At 39.0% G+C, this 19,097-nt stretch overlaps 1 protein-coding gene across 1 annotated transcript; it reads right to left on the minus strand.

Moving 5' to 3' along the window:
• Positions 1 to 12,338: 12,338 nt before the first annotated feature.
• Positions 12,339 to 18,661, minus strand: LOC124125806. The gene is made up of 8 exons (XM_048386476.1): positions 18,646 to 18,661; positions 17,897 to 17,978; positions 16,666 to 16,787; positions 15,635 to 15,710; positions 14,932 to 15,059; positions 14,611 to 14,683; positions 13,471 to 13,592; positions 12,339 to 12,896 (listed from the first exon to the last, which is right to left on the minus strand). Exons 1-8 carry the CDS (start codon positions 18,659 to 18,661, stop codon positions 12,826 to 12,828), a joined length of 690 nt encoding a protein of 229 aa, XP_048242433.1. The 3' UTR covers positions 12,339 to 12,825.
• Positions 18,662 to 19,097: the final 436 nt, after the last annotated feature.

Here is a 19,097-nt window from a genome sequence, read left to right on the forward strand (position 1 = left end):
AAAATATTCAGCGACATAGATTTTGTTCTGATGATAACTCACGGTTCTCTGCGTCACAAGATGAGGATTAGGAACGAGAATGCTATGAATGCGACTTTGCTTGTCGAAAGAGGGTACTAACGGGATCGGGTGGTCAGGGTCGCTGACTTGGTTGATACATGTCATCGTACGTATGTCAATTGCGTAGATCGATGCTCATGGTGTCAACCACTAGATTGTCTGGTCGAGACTCGATTATTTACAGACCGCCGTCATATAGCTTGAATATTGCTGAATGGGGCGTTAAACAACAGACATCATGATGATCATGACGCCTCGAACATACTTTAATCTGCGATAAACCATAAGCATCAGCTCGTAATGCTAACAATTTGAAGAAAAATTAGGTCAATATTGAAAAACCAGCTTATTGACATATCATGCACCATATAAAATCACTTAATTATTAGTAAGGAAATGTTAATCGTCACATTAATTTGATTAAATTGATCTTAAAATGATAAACCCAATGGATATGACATTGTTGAATGAATTACATACAGGTTATGTCTCTATGTACTGCTGTGGGTTGGTAACAGGATTGATATATTTTTTATAATAACAGTGGTTACAGCATTTGGATACAGAATTTGTTTTTTATATGTGTAAATGATAATGTGAGGAAGTATAAATGGTATCATCTGATTTAGTGATATACATATTCACATGCACCACAAGTGCACTGACAAGTAATAGGTGTCCGGTGACGGTATCAGTATCCATACATAGACTTTGTATATGATGCACGCAGCACATGTGGATGCCAGACACTGAACCTTCACACGCAGATTGGTTGGTTTAGCCTAATCTACATTCAGTGGATTGTCAGTGAAAACCGATCTTACCGATCTGCACAATTTAAAAGTGTTACTAAAACACTAACTAGATATATAAACATATTTTTTCATAGAGAAGCATGGAATAAGGAAATGTTTCGTTCACACAAGCACAGATTTCAGCTTCCTTCATATTTAGTTCAATATTTTATTTAACATTTATCAAAATATTTGTAGCACAGTGATTATAAGTTTTATGTAATCATTTTGTACCTGTTAACAAAGTAAAATCAAAATCATTATCATGTATCCCGTCGTGTCTCGAGGCTCTTGTCCTTTTGTACGTAGTACAACGCTGAGCAAAGCTGTAACATAGGCTTTGACATGTCCAATACGATGATGGACAGTCACGACACTACTTGTTTTGCGTCCAGATAAGAACACGTATGAAATCTAACTCCCGCAACGAATCTCCTAAAGTGAGATTTATTATGTGGCTTTAAAAGTTAACTGGTCGAAATAAGCATGGTGATTGTAAAGAGCCATGTCATCGTGGTTGAAATAAAATGTTGCCCCTTTTGTCAGTTGTGAGAAGTACAATAATATGTTGTGTTGGGTGTAGCTAATTTTAATTGTTTCCTTGTTGTAATTTCGACTTTTTTCCCAGCGCATCGGTACAACAGCACGACATATTGGGGTGACACACCAACGCTGCGTGTTGGAAGGATGTCAGCTGGTATGCTTTGAGTTCACAGCGCAACTCGATCTGTCGTGTATCAGAAGTCCAACAACATACTCGAAATTAATCCAAGGTCAATCCATCGTCATTGAAGGATTGAAGCTGAGTAAAGGTGCATTAGATACTTGCATGTACCATTTTACATCAGGTCCTTTCTCCTCAACTTAGTACCTCTCTCACAGGCAAAGATGTTAATATTCGTCACATCTTATGATTACACAGTTCATTTAACTTTTAACTTTCAATGAACAAATGTCATGATACGGAAAACTTTCATTGAAATACATAATGTGAACGCGAGAGAATATACAGGGTCGACTATGTTTGTAAACGCTTGTGTTGCAGGGTCCCGTTCCATAAAGCGATCGTGGCGTAACGTGTGGCGTAACGTAAGTCGTAAGTCTATGTTATAGTATGTTAAGTATGTTTAAGTCAAATATCACAACCCTTCACTCCTTTCAAAACTTAGTATTACTCGTTTAGTGTTCTGTATGAATTAAACTATGACGTCATTGCATTCTTGCGTGAAGTGGTAGCATTGTATGACGTCATGAAATCAATGTCGCTACACGTTAGCACTTGAATGCTCACGTTTTTATCAAGTGGATAACACAAATTGCACACACACATTCCGTTATGCACCCTCATGCATGTGTACGCTAAATACGAAAACTTAAGGAGGAATACTTTATGAGAAATATTTGCTTATCGCTTGCTCACCAGCTCGCCTATAAATGCTAGATTGCCATGACTGCTTTAGCTCGTAACTTACAAAACACTTAACAGAAACCTAAGACCTCATGGAGTCATAAACACAGTATTCGTCATGCTGAATGCCTTGGTTTGAGTCAAAACAATGTTTACACTATGCTGTCGTTATGCGTTAGTGTTTTGTTATATCAGTATTCGAGGCATATCATGCACGCCAAGTAAATAACTTATATTTAACATATCATATAGTATATGTATTTGTGATATTCGGAGTAGATAGAGGACAGTTTGCTCATCCAAAAGTCGTGTAGGTATTTGACAAGAAATGACAAATGTTCTTTTTGTTAAAATGATAATATAGTCGGGAAGTTATATTGCAGTAGCCCCAATATACTTGGTACATGCCCAACATTATTACCCCGGTCACTGGATTGTACCTGGGTAGGTGCTAGAAAGTTAACAGTCACATTTTCATCTTTTCCTAATCTGGTACTCAATTTTAATGCTGGGTGAACAGGGGCACATTTCGAACAAAGTCACTTGCCAAAAGAGACAACACTGTGCTTACATGTGCTTCAGTGTAGGGCAGGACCGAAGCCCAAGAGGAGACCCGCTGCCGAAGGCGGTCACCAATCCAACTACTCTCCGAGACCGACGTGTCTTAATTTGATCTGGTTTGTGACCACGTGCGGCACCGTCATGAATTATTTTTCATTTCAATGTGAAAGTAGTTCCGGTTTAAAGTGTTATTTCTCTCGAGGGATATAGCATCGTATCATTCCCTTAAGTGAAACATTTTCAGATAAACATAGTACTTCATTAGTAAATACGCAAGCGTCTGCTTAGTACACATACTATACCCTCTTCAACTCAATAGAATACGTGATTAATCACCTGTTAAATATCACATATATGGCACGGCAAAACAGATATAATACAATGTAAATATGACGAAAGCCATTGAGGTTTTAGAACGGTTGACATTTTGGTTATCACTTTAGTCAATCTGAATATAGCGAGTTCAAATATCATGCTTTAGATAAGTCAATGACTGTCCCTGGATATACTTCAAAGCCGTGGGGAAATCAAATAAAACAATACTGTCAATTGTACAGAAATATGTATGACTATTTATACATTCGTAATATCACTTACCCTTAAGTCTATGACAGAAACAGGTATCCAATCACGCAATATTATCACGCAATATAAATGTTCATACACAGTTAACTGCAAAATAGATACCGGACACTGTACGTGCCCTTGCAATGAATTTAAGTTTTGTCTGAAAAAACCACTGCCTGAAAATGTTAAGAAAATTTTCATGCATAATTTTAATATCTGCACTAACCTATCAGATAGGAATGCATACGGCAGGACGTTTAAAAGAATTCAGTGATTTTGACCGCACTGTAACATTTAAATACACAAGGAATACATTACGTTAAGTGGTTCAATACAAAATCGTTATCAACATGTCTAATCGTAGTTAAAGTTTTGTACATTTCCGGTTGAAAGTGGTTTGCACTTTAAAAGAAATAAGGCAGTAAAGTAAAAGACGCATTCATGTTTTTCTGTGAAAATATCCATTTTGTCTGGCTACGTACCTTATTTCAATACATTATGTTGAGCAGGGTTGTCAATGTATAACAGGCCCAAACAAGTCCTTTGCTCTTTGAATAAAGTCGATGATGAATTACGACACCAGTAGTGCGCAGCATAGATATGCTTGAAACCGAGAGCGAACCCGCGCTACCAATCTTCAAAATTGTCATGTATTGTGATTTGAATTGTGATCTAAGGCACACAGCGATCACTGCTCAGAAGCAAACCATGGACACCTTTAAGTCCCAGCACGAATTGTCGTGGTGTCTGCCCTTCTCATGACAGCACATAATTAAGGGGATACTAGCGTGATATCCCGGAACGGCAATAGGTCGCGACAGCAAGATTACGACTGATCATGAATCGTACATCATGTTTTTTAACCGGTTGTGGTACTTTCAATTGCCCTCTTTGTCCTGATAACGTAACTTTATGTTGTTGTACTGTCGCGGGTGATTTCCTTTGTAATTTATTTGTTCCGCATAGTTAAATGAATGCGACAAGACGAGTTTGTCGACAGCTTAAACAACATTTAGTGATTACGTTTTTTTAAGAGAATTGAACTTGCCTTTTTGCAAATTTAGTGTGAAAGTCAAAACGAAGTGAGCTTCGTGTTTTTACTCAACATGATATATTATCAATAGCTGACGGAATGGAAGTTTACCATGTGGCGCAATATTACTGGCAAAGTGCATGTGACATTGCCCTTGTAAACATGTGCCAGGTCAATTTGGTTGGAAAGCGTTGGTTCAAACCACAATGTTTAATGTACTTAATTGTAAGGTTGTAGGACACATACACAAAACAATGGATACATTGTAATTTTGTTATTGTGGGTCAGTTATTAAAACCATTATGTAGCAACAACATAGGAAAGATACTGTTTTCGCAAAGTATGAATATCCTGATAAAGGATGCGTGAGTGAGTGAGCGAGCTTGGTTTTTAATTCTGTTATTCCAGTTATACCACGGGGTATCAGCTTAGTGCGGGAGGTATACTTCTCGGACCTGCTTCTCGTCGGACTAACTGACAACATGATCAAATGATATACGTTCGAATAACTGAATCAGTGAAAGGTAACCTCACTCAGTCATGCACTGGGTTTCCATGTGGAAGGTTATATCAACTCATCATTAAATATTTATTTTATTCACCCAATGCGGATGACGGATTGCAGATAGGTTGAGCAAAAGTCTTGCTATTACTGTCATACAATAGTTATAATATACTACCGACAAAAATAAGGGAACTGCTGATATGATAGTGAAGGTGTAATGACGACATATCACTGTTAAATAATTTCGAGTGTGTAGATCAATATCTGGGTTGTCCACTTCGCTCGGCGATAAGTGCTCGACACCTTGACGGTATGCTGTTGATTAACTTGCGTGTGGTCGCCCTTTGGATTGGCCCCCATTAAATATTCCGCCTGAAGAGCAACCCCAAGCTGAACCACGTTGAAGGGTGCTGGGTCTCTGGCATACACCCTCCGCCCGAGGACGTCCCACAGATGCCCTATTGGGGACATGCCAGGGGTCAGTCCAATGCCCTCATGCCTTCTCGGTGACGACCTGGGCACGATGTGGTCTGGCATTGTAATCTGACATCTGTGAATCGGAGGTAAAACCTCGATTCCTCTGTAAACATGGTGTAACGCGTACAGCCCGTCCCTGGTGTTGGCTAACCCAGACCCTTTATTTGCCTCCTATGGTAAGCAGTTATGGTCACACTATTCACGGGACGTCCTGCTTTAGTCGGGCTAGTGTTGGAATTTTCCTTCCTGTTATTGTACGGAATTTTCTTTTGTTAACAGGAGCAGATTTGAATCTTTTGCATATTGCAATTAATGTAAAACAATGATATCGTCTAAGTGTCGTTTTTTAGGCCCGTCACGCCAACTTCTCGTTGCAACTCCGCCCGTTTGACAGTACTGGGTCAACACTCGAGAACTTACACTTGATTTGCCAAACATTCGGGCAACTTGGGACATTGCCCTCCTCACGTTGTCGTACTAACATTATGCTATTTTGTCCGTTCATCAAGATGGTGTCTCCGAGACATTTTTAAGCGTGTAACGTCGTCATCAACATGCTTTCGCACACAGTAAACCGTTATTCTTAAAATATATTTATTATAATACGAAATAAGAATGGGCATTCACAGTGCATGTTTGGTTTTGACCTCGAATACAGAACAAGTGTATTTTTCGTATCGTAATCTAGATCTGTTGCTTTAGTTTTATCGATAATGTGCCATACCACATTGCATGTCTTCAAAATTTAAAACACCACATTAACATCACGATATTTTGGATAAACTCCATGATTGATACCAATGATATACCTGTGTGCTTAAACAGATAAATATAAACTTCCCACAATGACCTTATCCAATGCATGATTTACTGTCGGCCACAAGGACAGAGCTGTAAAGTCATGATATAAGATTAGGTTGTTGAGTACTAGTGTTTCAAGACTACATGTGAGATCACTATGTTAGGTGTACTGATTGTATGACAGGAAAAGGATCTGTTCAGAATATTTACACACTGTGCACGAAGACAATGTAAAGTGTATCTTAACGACGAAGGAGATAGCCCAATGAGTCAGGGAATGTGACGGATTTATTACTGTGTGCATGCTGTGAACTAACAGTTAGGTGTTAATGCAGTTGGGTTGGCCTTCCCCACAACATAGCAACAACACTACACTACACTGAATACGCTGTAACTTGACGAAACTGCGCAAATACAGACACTGAAGTGCTCCATTACTGTACCTGAGACATTTGAGTAGGTAAAACACAGAGTAGGAAATCAGAACTCTCAACAAAATCTTATCTTGCGCCTTAAAGTAACACCTCGGATTTGAGAAATTATTATATGTTGACAAAATCGTTAACTTTCTTGGACAGGAATTAATGAAATAAGATTCGAGTGTGTTGGTGAACTATTTCTTTACAATAAGCGATAAATCACAAAACTATTGGTAGTTCGGTCGCGCCTTTTATTAAAATTCTCTCAGGAAGATGGGTAAGCCAATTGCTTATAGCGTTGGCTCTTCATGCTGGATTCGAATTCCAAAATGGTTACAATGCAATTGCAATTCTAACAATTGCATTGATCGTTAAACACATTTATACATCTTATGTAGTAGATTTGATTTGTATTAGTCTATGTGCGGCACCAATGTGCATGAAAATTCGTTAAATTGAATACTACATCTCAGTGCTATCACCGGGCACTTATGAAGACAGGTACTTATACCATCACTGCTTATTGCAAAGAATTACATTCACACCATCACACAAGTCTGTTAGTGTCCATGCTTGATGGGGCGGTCGGGTAGCCTAGTGGTTAAAGCTCCCGACATGGGTACAATGTGTGAAGCCCATTTCTGGTGTCCCCCGCCGTGATATTGCTGGAATATTGCTAAAAGCGGCGTAAAACCAAACTCACTCACTCACACTCCATGCTTGATTGTAGTTGATATGGAATTATGACAATCATTACTGCTTATACGTTCTGTTGGCATCAGTGTCATTCACTGCCTGTGTAGTGTTGGTACACCGTTGTGTTGGTGACTAGAGAGAGCCAGGAACTTGGACTGTTCATTACATTGTTGAAAATCGCGAATTTAATCTAGCAAAATAATAGTGGTTATAATCATGAACACGTTATAGCTATAATACTTGTGTTTCGCCTCGAAACGCTCCTCGATTGCTGATGTGGCATGAAGCAACAATTCCTCCCGCACACTCTCATTGTCTATCATCACGCCGTAGCTACCAAATCGGTAAAGCAATTTTTATTTTGAAAGAAACCACGTACAACTTCATTGTTACGATTTGATGCAGCATATAACGGAAAAAAACATTTGCTGAGTTAGTGAGTATGGTTTTGAGCCACTTTTAGCAATATTCTACGAATATAACAGCAGGGGACACCATAAATGAAAAGGGCTTCACACATTGTACCCATGAGGGAAATCGAACCCGGGTCTTCAGTGTGACGAGCGAACTCTTTAACCACTAGGTTACCAAACCGCACCACACACTACATGAACCATGACAGGACAGGCACTATGTTGTTTTAACATTGCAACTCACATTATAAACAAACTTTACGACAGGACCCCTTAATTGTTTTGGTAATCACACTGTGTGGGTGCGTGCGTGCGTGCGTGCGTGCGTGTGTGTGTGTGTGTGTGTGTGTCAGCTTGTACAAGATGTAGGATGTGTTTTAAGTATGTTCCTTGGGGAAAACAACACTATTTTAAAACCCAGTTATTCTGACGGTGTAGTGTCAATTGCATAACTAATGCATTATTAAATGAGTGCTTGACGTATAATGCCGAATTTACGGCGGCTTAACATAAAGTAAACCGGTTTATCATTATAATTAGCAAGCACTCATGTCATAGGCTTGTGATGACACAATTAGGCACGTAACAGAGACTGACCACCCAATTATTATGATAATGTGTATTAATAGTGTTTACCTAATTTCATAAATGTAAATGTATGCTACGACGTCTTGGCTGGCACTTACGCTCTAAAGGTGTCTATTTTAAACTGGAATGTCGCAAGACAGTGCTATATCGTGTTTAACAGAACAACGTAGACTGAGGGAAAGGGAAAGCTGTCAATATTATCAGCAGATGATCAATCGTATCCTATTTATTTACACTTTTTGAGTGAAATTAGAATCAGAATTACTCCCCCCATGAGCTAAAGCAATGTCAATTGAGAATTACGGGTGTATATATTATGGACGCATCATTCACTAAGAGGCCATGTTATGATGATTTGTGACGGCGTCGGAACCATATTATCATTCGCAGTGGAAGTAGGAAAAGTGTATTTTCAGTAGCAGTGTTATTGTGTTGAAAATATATATAATCTCTTGACGTAATCAATGTGTAGTTACTTCTGAATGTATACATGTTGAGTGTGCTTCATAAATGGTGGGTGATGAGGGTTTACGTACCCCTGCAACCTCCTCCTGGATCCACATATGAATACCAACTGAACCTATGGAGGCATGGAGCTCCAACGCTAGATCACCTGGATTCACGAGCTATCAAGACACGTTCAGGAAATTGATATTGCGAAATATAGTCAAAATCATCTTAAACATCCAGTATTCTAATTCTGTCCTGGAACATACGTTCTCTTTGATATTCCCGATATTTATAATATCTGAAACAAATGCAAATATCGCTAAGTTCGTGTCAGTTACGAGTGAGAAGATTTTTTGAAAATGCCCTTGGTCTGTCTTTCATACACTGAGATTTTACGACTCATTGTAAACTAAATACATGTAGGTCGTGAAACCGTTCTAAACGTATTGTTTGTGGTTTGCTGCATGTTGGGAGCTCGATGTCGCCGCACTATCAAGCTATCGGGACCAGCACCCACTACCCTATGTTTGCAAGTGTCGACTTAACACGATTGTGCAGCGATTAGGTACTGTGACTCAACTGGGTGTGGGGGGCGGAGGAGTAGTCCTGTATTAAAGTCACGCCCAAGGCCCGGGTTCGATTCCTCACATGGGTACAATGTGTGTAGCCCATTTCCGCCGTGATAATGCTGGAATATTGCTAAAAGTGGCGTAAAACCATACTCACTTCTTTACTCACTGATTGTGTGCCATCATGCAATGACGGAGTGGTTCGTTGAATATTTACAGTGTGCCGTTGCATAGTTGGAATGTTGCTGACTACGCCGTGAAACAATAATCACTCACTCAGTTACGGGCACGAGTGTGCATGTTGTATTGTTTAAGTGTCTTCTTTTATGATAGAAGTTCAGCATACAGAGTATGACATGTTAGCCTAAAGGAATCTTACCTTCATGTTGTAATATTTATGCCTTGACGAGCAGCGTCCAGGGTAATCTGCCACTTACATGTACTGTTAACAATATTTTCAAATCAATAATACATACATATCACAGATATTTAATTATGTTTCCACCACTTCTACACAACCCCGAAAATCCGGATAAGAAGTGGTCTTCAGGAACCCATGCTTGTCGCAAGAGGCGGCAAACGGGATCGGGTGCTCAGGCTCTCTGACTTGTTTGATGCATGTCTTTCCAATTGGGTATCCCAATGGGGTAGGTAAGCTACAGACCGCAGCCATATAACAAACATGAACGTCCACACAATGGAGTCGAAAATGACCCTTGACCCTGTGGCATGACTGGTTTTGAATAACATGAATTTCGGACAAACACAAACAGATGCAAAGGCAGGAAAATTGTTCATCTGAAAACACGGGAACATTATGGTAAAAGTCAAAATAGGGAATTACATCTGACATCATTCATGCCACTGATGCTTCAAATGTGGAAATGTCCTTCATATGTTCACCACAAAACCTTTTTAAAGCTTTACTGCAACCTTGAATGTTGTAAAACAACTTCTGAGCAGGTGTCGAATGATTGAACTGTCGACAGACATAAAGGACGTCAATTCTGATATCCATAAGTAGTATTCATGTTTGAACAAAATTCGAAAGGAGATTCTGTATCAAGAGGGGACAAAAGATTTTTAAATTATATGCTCAAGTGCTAAATCCACGTCAACATGTGTCCGAGAATCCGTCCCAGTTGGAAACCGTCAAAAATTGTTTTACAGAATCGCAGGACTATTTGGAAAGACATGAGCAATACATGTACAGTTACAAGAACAATAGCCCCTTCTATGATGCGTCGGAGAAGTCCGATGAAAGTCTGATTTGAAAGTGCTAGCCTTGTGTGTATTGAATAACCAAGCTGAAATGATAATTCACCCTTCCAGCCTGGGGATGTTGCTACAGCACATAGGATACGAACAAGTTCTACCAAACGTGCGAGGCCACTTATGATCAAATTCTACCACAGGAATGGTAAAATAGTAGTTGGTCAATGAGCCCAATATAATAGTAACAGTGCTTCTAATACTAAATGTACAGTTGCATCAAAAGTAAGAGTACCACCTGTAAATTATCAGTAAACAGGGTACATCTAACGGTTGAGGGTGCGGCCACGGCCACATTTTTTTGTCATTCAATCTACTCTCAAGTGGAATGTCTATTTGGGAATATTTCTGTTATTGTGAACAAACAGTTTGATTTCTCAGGAGTAAGTGAAACGTGAGTAAAATACCGTGCTGTTTCGCAATATATGTATGACAATCTAGTATCATTTACAAAGGGAGAAAATTTCTTAGCATAGGCAAAATGTTCAGAATGTGACAAGTGAGGTTTGAATAACGCTGACCTGACTGACTGAGACTATATCGTGGGTACAATCTGTAGGGGTATATCACTCACTAACACACTCAATTGAAACATCATATTTATATATTTCTGATACCTTCTTTCAGTTGCTGTGATGAAGAAACTCAAGTTCTATGGATGAACAACTTCTTTATTACAATAAATAAAGGTATTGTAAGAAGTTGTTCATCCATAGAACTTGTCTTTCTTCTATTTCTGATACGTTATCACTGTTTAGCTTGAGACAAGATGATTAAGAAAACTATATCTGCTATCTTTTACAGGTGTAAAAAATGGTACTACACTAAAAAATGGGTTATTGGACGAAGGACCAATATGTATGATAAAACCTACTTCACATCATTCTTTTGAAATATGGACAAAGAACGGTTGTGTTTGCATCATTGCTCGGCAAGATTCACTAGCAACTCATGTTTTTATTATTCGGAAGACATCATTATGTTTCAAATATATTTTTTTCTAAGTTTAGAGAATACTTATTATTATTTGTTACAGATTAAAGAGGGTTTGGGTATCCTTGCACAGTCAGACTGGTTTAGGCTTATCATCAGCGCCGTGCCCTTGTGAATAATCCCCAGCACTGCAGCCTTCTGCATTGTCAGAAGGGCTGTATTCCTGGCTGCATACCCGGGTACACTATTCTCAATGTCAGTAAACAGATTGGGAGGTCTAAGGCCCCGAGAACAATGGGGAGTCGGACAATTTGGTACTTAGGGTGCAAGCGTGACATTTCGAAAAAGCGGTCCGCATATTTGCCATGCTTTTCTTGTCAATCACATTTGTGTCAAAAGGGACATAAAATTCAACAATATAATTAACTAAATTGCATTTATCAAAAAGGACAAGATCAAGTTTGTTGATCTGGATAGGTCTGAGATTGTCTACTGGCCTATTCCAAAGAACTCATAATTTTCCATGACGCCCTCTACATATTCCGCGTCATGCCATGGATGGACCTCTGTATCAAAACCACAAGCATGGCGAAGAAGGTAATAATGATCGAGATACTTCATCAAGTCGCTTAAGATACTATGTTTATGCAGTGGTCGTTCAGCTGCAGTGGTCGTTACCACATGACCTGTCCAGGCCAACCCACCTGATCACCCGATCCACCTAAATCATTTATATTATTGAATTGCATCCCAGGTACCATTTCATAACGAAGAGAAAACATACAAAGAGACTGAGTGACTCGTACCGTTTATTTCTGTGGAACAACCAACTGTTACCGATGGTAACTCAACACACAACTAACGGACGTATGGCAAGGGTTGAAACATGTGACCAAACTTCATAACTTTGTGCAATACATATATTTAATGAATTTGGAACTTCAATTTCATAATTATACTTTAAATCAACTCTAAATCAACTCTAAAATGTATCTGCATGATCACATCATGTTTGTCAGTAGAAGCATACGTCATACAGTGCGATCACACAAGGAGTGAATGTTTTGATAATTCCTTGAGAACTGTCCTGAAGATGGTCTCATGGGTCAACCTTGGTGTCAATACAAAAGTAAATGGGATATAGATACACCAACAGTAGAGTTGAAAAGTAGATTTGGTAACTTCAAAATAATCACATACAGTAGAGAGACATTCGTGATCTTGAGAAAGATAATATTATATTTGCAAACTGAAGACTCAATACAAAAATAATATCTTGCTACAGGAACATGCCCGCAACGACTGATACGATCAGTGATGTCACTGCAAAAGTCACGTGTTCACCTCCACCTGTGACGAAAGAAATGACATAATGTTGATATATATTGATGTTGCATCCGATGTTTGTTTGTTGTTTAACGCCGCACTCAGCAATTTTCAATTTATGTATATATGATGGCGGTCTGTAAATAGTCGAGTCTGAACCAGACAATCCATTGATTGACATCATGAGCATCGATCAACGCAATTGAGATACGATGACATGTATTAACACGATGCCATATCAGCGAGCCTGACCACCTGATCCCGTTAGTCGCCTTTTACAAGCATGGGTTGCTGAAGACCTATTCTACCCCGGATCTTCTAGGGTCTGTTGCATCTGTGTGGGTTACGTATCATGTTAATATGCTTATAATAGTTTTATATAATTTATATATGTAGTGCTTAATTCAAGCAAAAGCAAAAACCCTTTGCGTAATGACGGGGCTTGGGAAGAGCGATGCCCATACTCGGGCATTACTCCAGTGAGTACACCACACGTTCAAGTGATTGATGAACCAGAACATCCATAGTGCATTTACTAGTTTTGTTGAAACTAATAAAACTGATAAAAAATAAGTATATCGTTCCCACTACAACTTACACGTGGCTGCAGTTATCTTGGTATTTGTGTCAGTCAGAAGATCGGCTTGGGTGGTGCCACTACACCCTTCCTGGGTAGTGGTGGTGATGGCAGAGAGGCAAATCTTCAGAGCAGTCAGGGCACTGTTGGAAATAATGGATAACAGTATACAGCAACAAATATAACAGCGTCAACATCCCTTCCTTACTCAAAAGCAATCTCTGCTAAAAGCAGAACCCTATTGTTCGATTCAGACTATATCAAAAAACGTGTGTTAGACCCGTGAAGATTCCGGGGTAGAATAGGTCTTCAGCAACCCATGCTTGTCGTAAAAGGCGACTAACGGGATCGGGTGGTCAGACTCTCTGACTTGGTTGATGCATGTCATCGATCCCAATTGCGTGGATCGATGCTCATGATATTAATCACTGGATTGTCTGGTCGACGTCATATAGCTGGAATATTGCTGAGTGCGGCGTTAAACAACCAACCAACAAATCAACCAACTCTTGCATCGGGAAGATGGATGCACTTCCATGGTATTATTTTGATAGCTCAATAGTTTCTTTTGTATACGGACAAACAGATCAGATAGAAATTTTCATAAAGTTAAATCTTCACGGGTCAAATCTTATGCAATGACATATATTGAATATGTGCAGCTTTGAACAATACGTGATGGTTGCGAGGGTGGCGTCTGTCTGGACTTGCAGGTGTGATCAATGAAGACATAAGTGAGTATAACTCCTGACCCCAGCGGTGACAATTCACAGGATGTAATTAGTGTTTGAATGACATTGTCTATATGCTTGTTTTAAGTGCTGCTCAATAAACAGTGATGTGGAATACATAGACATACGCTCAAAACAAACAACTAAGTTGGTATTTCTGCATTCAGAAATGTCTTATTGTTAATATAAATGCGATGTGTAATAATGCGAGCAAAGACCACTGGCATGTTTCGCATTTAATTAACGCTCGCGTATACAGTGGACAACGTTATCTCTTTGAAAATCGGACGTGTATAAGTAGGACTCAAAGCATTCTTTTAACGGTCGCAGGGTGCGACATCAACAGAGTAGTCTTAAAGTGAATTCTAACAATACTCTACCATCATATTTGAGTATTGCAAGATTTCGTGGGGCTTAAATAATAACTCACGTGCACTTCTTGGCATCAGTGGAGATGTCTGCTTTAGCATAGTCAATCTCACACTGGCAGGTGTCGGTGATAGCTACAACACAGGTCAGTGATTAAACCAGTATGTAATGTCATTATAGCAAATGTAAAACATAACCACATGAAACACAGCTATTTTAGAATTGAAGGTTCAGTGGCAAGTCATCTGCAGAATATTTCTTTTATATTTTTTGCTTTTGCCCGTAACTACGGTTTGCCTCAACAATGCAAGAGACGCGATGAGGCAATACAAAGTGAACAGTTAACAATACTATAATATACAGTTTATAAACGACAGTTTACCACAAGCTGGAGTAGTTAGTGCGTTCATCCTTGACTCTACACCGGTAGCTAGGGTTATTACAGTGGAGGTGCCATCACAGGGCAGGGCTGTCTTCCCCTTTAAGCACGCGATGTAGGTCTGGGAGGCACTGTGGACAACAAATAAGGATGACGTCACAAATGACGCTGGAATAATATATACTACAATGTTACTAGTACGGCGTCACATGTAGTTTTTTGTATTTAGCACTCCAGTGTTTTCGTTCATGAGACATGATGTGTGTGGACGCAAATAGTGAAAGAGCGAGTGAGTTTGGTTTTACGCCGCTTTTAGCAATATTCCAGCAATATCACGGCGGGGGACACAAGAAATGGGCTTCACACATTGGTGACGCAAATACATTTCATAATCGAAAAAATGTAAATAAATGATAGCATTTTTGGACTAACAACATCGAAAATTACATCAAAGAAAATGTTCAAAAAAACTTGTCGGGGGCGGTGCCGTGGCCAAGTGGTTTTCAGACACTGCTTCAAAAGAAGCAATTTCTTACAGTTAACTTTCTTTTACAGAATATCTGTTGTCATGCCATCAAGCAGTAAACGCTTTCATATATTCAAAGATATTAAAGGTCCCCTATATATTCATATTTCAAATGATCGATTGACTAGCTATATAGTATACTTTGTTTTACCCTCATCAAATGGCATTATGATATATTACCTGCAAACAGCTGCATCACCTGTGCTTTGGTCAGTCTTCCAGAATTCTTTCTGACAAACACAGGTGTCCGTAAATGCTGGAAGTACACATGTAAAGAAATTGCAGATAGACATGAACATTAAAAGATGCAAAATGTATGTTGTACCCTTCCATGCATCTCTTGTATAATCTTTTTCTTAGATATCTATTATATGTAGATTATATTAATGAGAGCACCGTAAAGTATATATCTGATACATGCATTTTGTAGAACACGTTAGATAACACCCACCAGTCTTATCGGTTATCACCTACCACACGATTTATTGTCAAATTATCTTTCCGCATATACCTTTTCCTATCACCCTATGCAACATAAAATATTCCGTTTATCATCATTTTCACAGCGCAAACTCCACTCACATTTACATCACATCGTTCATCATGTAACTATTCATTTCAGCATGTACACATAACACTCAATTAATCTTCTGTCTATTCATAACACCGCTCATACTTCACACTAGCTTACTCGTATCTAGATCTTTATTCAGCTAACGAAAGACGTTCTCATTTAAGCCTGTGGTCAGGCCCTTAAGCATCCTAAGTGCATTCCTTCTATGTTACGCTGACCGCTCAACACTTTATCCACGTTGCCACTTTAACCATATCATCATTTAATTCCAAAACCGTCCAATGATTTGTGTACATAAACGTCCATCAACACATCGTCATTGCTCATTCAACCAAGTATGTATAACTTATAAACTGCAATGATCACTTCATGGTAAGCAATCAAACTCATCAAACTATAACTCCTCCCGTCTGTCTGCCAGTTCCTTTGCCCAATACCTCAAATACACATCTTTGCTATCAATATGATCCATTTTTATCCGTCTACATTATACATTGTTTGGATGACAAGGCATCAGCAGTTGTCTGCAGTCTCGTCGGGGATCCCCCCTTTTCCTCTGACCAATCTGTCATAGACTTATTATATCTATGCAGTTTATATTCTATTGAAGTGTCGACACATACATATATCAACATACATGTACTACAAGTATCTGCGGTATAATCCGTCTCTATTGTCCCGGCGTCAGCAGCAGGTAGAGGACAACCGGCGTCTCCCTTTGCAGAGGTCTCCAAACAGGTCAGGTACGTCTTCAGTGCACTGCGAAAAAAATTGATTCGCCTGAACATTGTACTTGAGCAACCCGTAGATGCATATATGTATGGTTATTCTTCTCGCTATATGGATGAAATACTGAATGTGAAATAAACAAAATATTGACTAACTCACATGTTTCGCAAATGCAAGTTCCAGTTGTCTGTAGTAGAAAGCAGTGTGCATACAACCCTTACACGACCTCATATCACAAACTGGTGGCAAATTTTATACATATATTGGGGTCTGGTTTACTACTTTGTGAAGCTTTCCGTTGTTTAGCAAAGTTTCGTATTTCGAAGATTATCCAAGATCAGGGAGACCTTCAATAGTCACCACAAAGGAAAATTGTGAAAAAATACATGATATGATCACCGCACGTCACATCGCCTATACAATAAGCATCTCCCAGTGAGAGTTGAAAATATTTTCCCGAACTTGAAGAAATGACTGGAAAGTCAGCTAGCCTGAACACCCGATCCGGTTAGTCGCCTCTCCCGACAAACATGGTCGCCTTTTGCGGCAGGCATGGGTTGCTGAAGACCTATTCTACCCCGGATCTTCACGGTACTAGAATTAATCTCACGCTTTTGGAAAATGAAATAAATCATGTTACGAAATTGAAATCAAAGCTAGATTTTTATATAAAGCAATTGGTTCTGCATGATCATGACGGGTGTTACTTTTACGAAAGTTCACTTAACGTTACGCCTGACATCCTATGCCGACACCAATACCAACCTTAAAGTATTAATGTGTACAGTGAATCGACATCACTGTAATGGTAATACACTGCGTGAAGTCTGCGGTTGAGTATGCAACATACTTTTACAGACTCACAAACTTATTGTTTCTTTTTCAATTACGACAATATAGATATTTCTTAAGTTCATTTCATCTTTTAGTTTTTTTACTTCTGGCTTGTATTCATTGCTATATACTAGTAACACGGAAACGTTATTAAATTCAGTTAGTTGGTTGCTGTATCTGTTATAAATATTGTTGTAGAAATATGAACTAAGCATGCACCTGTACATCATATTAGCTTTTCACTCATTTTACAAATGATAACTAAAGTATGATGTGCAAATAATATGTCTTGTAAAAGGACTTACGCGCATTTCGCACCGGCCGCGGGTGTGCCATATGCAGTTTTACAAGAGTCACACGTGTCTGCCGAGGTTGGCGGACAGTAAACTGGAATAAAATGTTACATGAGTTTTAGGCTGATAAAATGTGTATCAAATCACGAAATGCTCAGATCATGATTTTGTCAAAATGTTATGAATAATGTGGACACTATTTATGGATAACAACTTCATGTAATAGCTCCGTTTCGGTACAGATCTTTATACCGTTGCTTGATTGTGTCAACATTGTCGCAATCAACTTCTTTGAAATACCCATTGAACAATGTTATAAGTAGGTAGATTGAGATGTTTATAACCAAGTCTCACTGTATTCAGAACTAACATGCTCATGTGCAGCATCATTAAACACACATTAAAATGAACATGATCACTGAACCGTCACGCTTGTAGCCTTTGTGGTACAACCTCAGTACCTGATATCACTGATTGCATTTCTCTTCTTTCTTATTCAATAACCAAACATTATAACACATCAAGGTATACACTGACTTGGTTGATGTATGTCATCGATTCCAATTACGTGGATCATGATGTCAATCACTGGATTGTCTGGTCCAGACTCGATTATTTACAGACCGCCGTCATACAGCTGTAATATTGCCGAGTGCGGCGTTAAGCAACAAACCAACCAACAACCAAATCATAACTCCAAATGGATTACATGTTAAGTAACTAACGTAAATGTTAGATACAAAAGCAAATAAACAACTTACCCAGAAGAGCCACCATCAAGCCAAATTTAAACATGACTGGAAATGTTTGCCTGAGAACCGTTTCTTCGTCTGGACGGGGATAGTCTGCGAATGAGATCAGTGCGTCCCCCTATTTGTAACGCCCGTCTCCATAGCACCGAAATGTTGTGTCACATGGCCTGAACATAACAGTAACATTATCTCGACTATTTCAGTATTAAACATTTGGACATGGGAAGGAATTTGACTTAGCTCTAACCTTAAAATATTTACTGATATCAATTGAGAAAGGAATGAGTTTGTGTTAATGCCGCTTTGGATCGTAAAACTAAATTCAACAACATTAATCATGAAGCAACATATACAATAGTGTTTACGAATCATGAATAAGAAGAAAATGGGCGTTTCCAAAACAAATTGTTTGTGCAGGTCACATGCCTAGCTACGTCGATCAGATGACGGCACACCAACGT

The sequence above is a fragment of the Haliotis rufescens genome, unplaced genomic scaffold, assembly GCF_023055435.1.
Source record: "Haliotis rufescens isolate VD_foot unplaced genomic scaffold, xgHalRufe1.0.p SCAF_6, whole genome shotgun sequence".
In the NCBI taxonomy this organism is placed as follows: domain Eukaryota; kingdom Metazoa; phylum Mollusca; class Gastropoda; order Lepetellida; family Haliotidae; genus Haliotis; species Haliotis rufescens.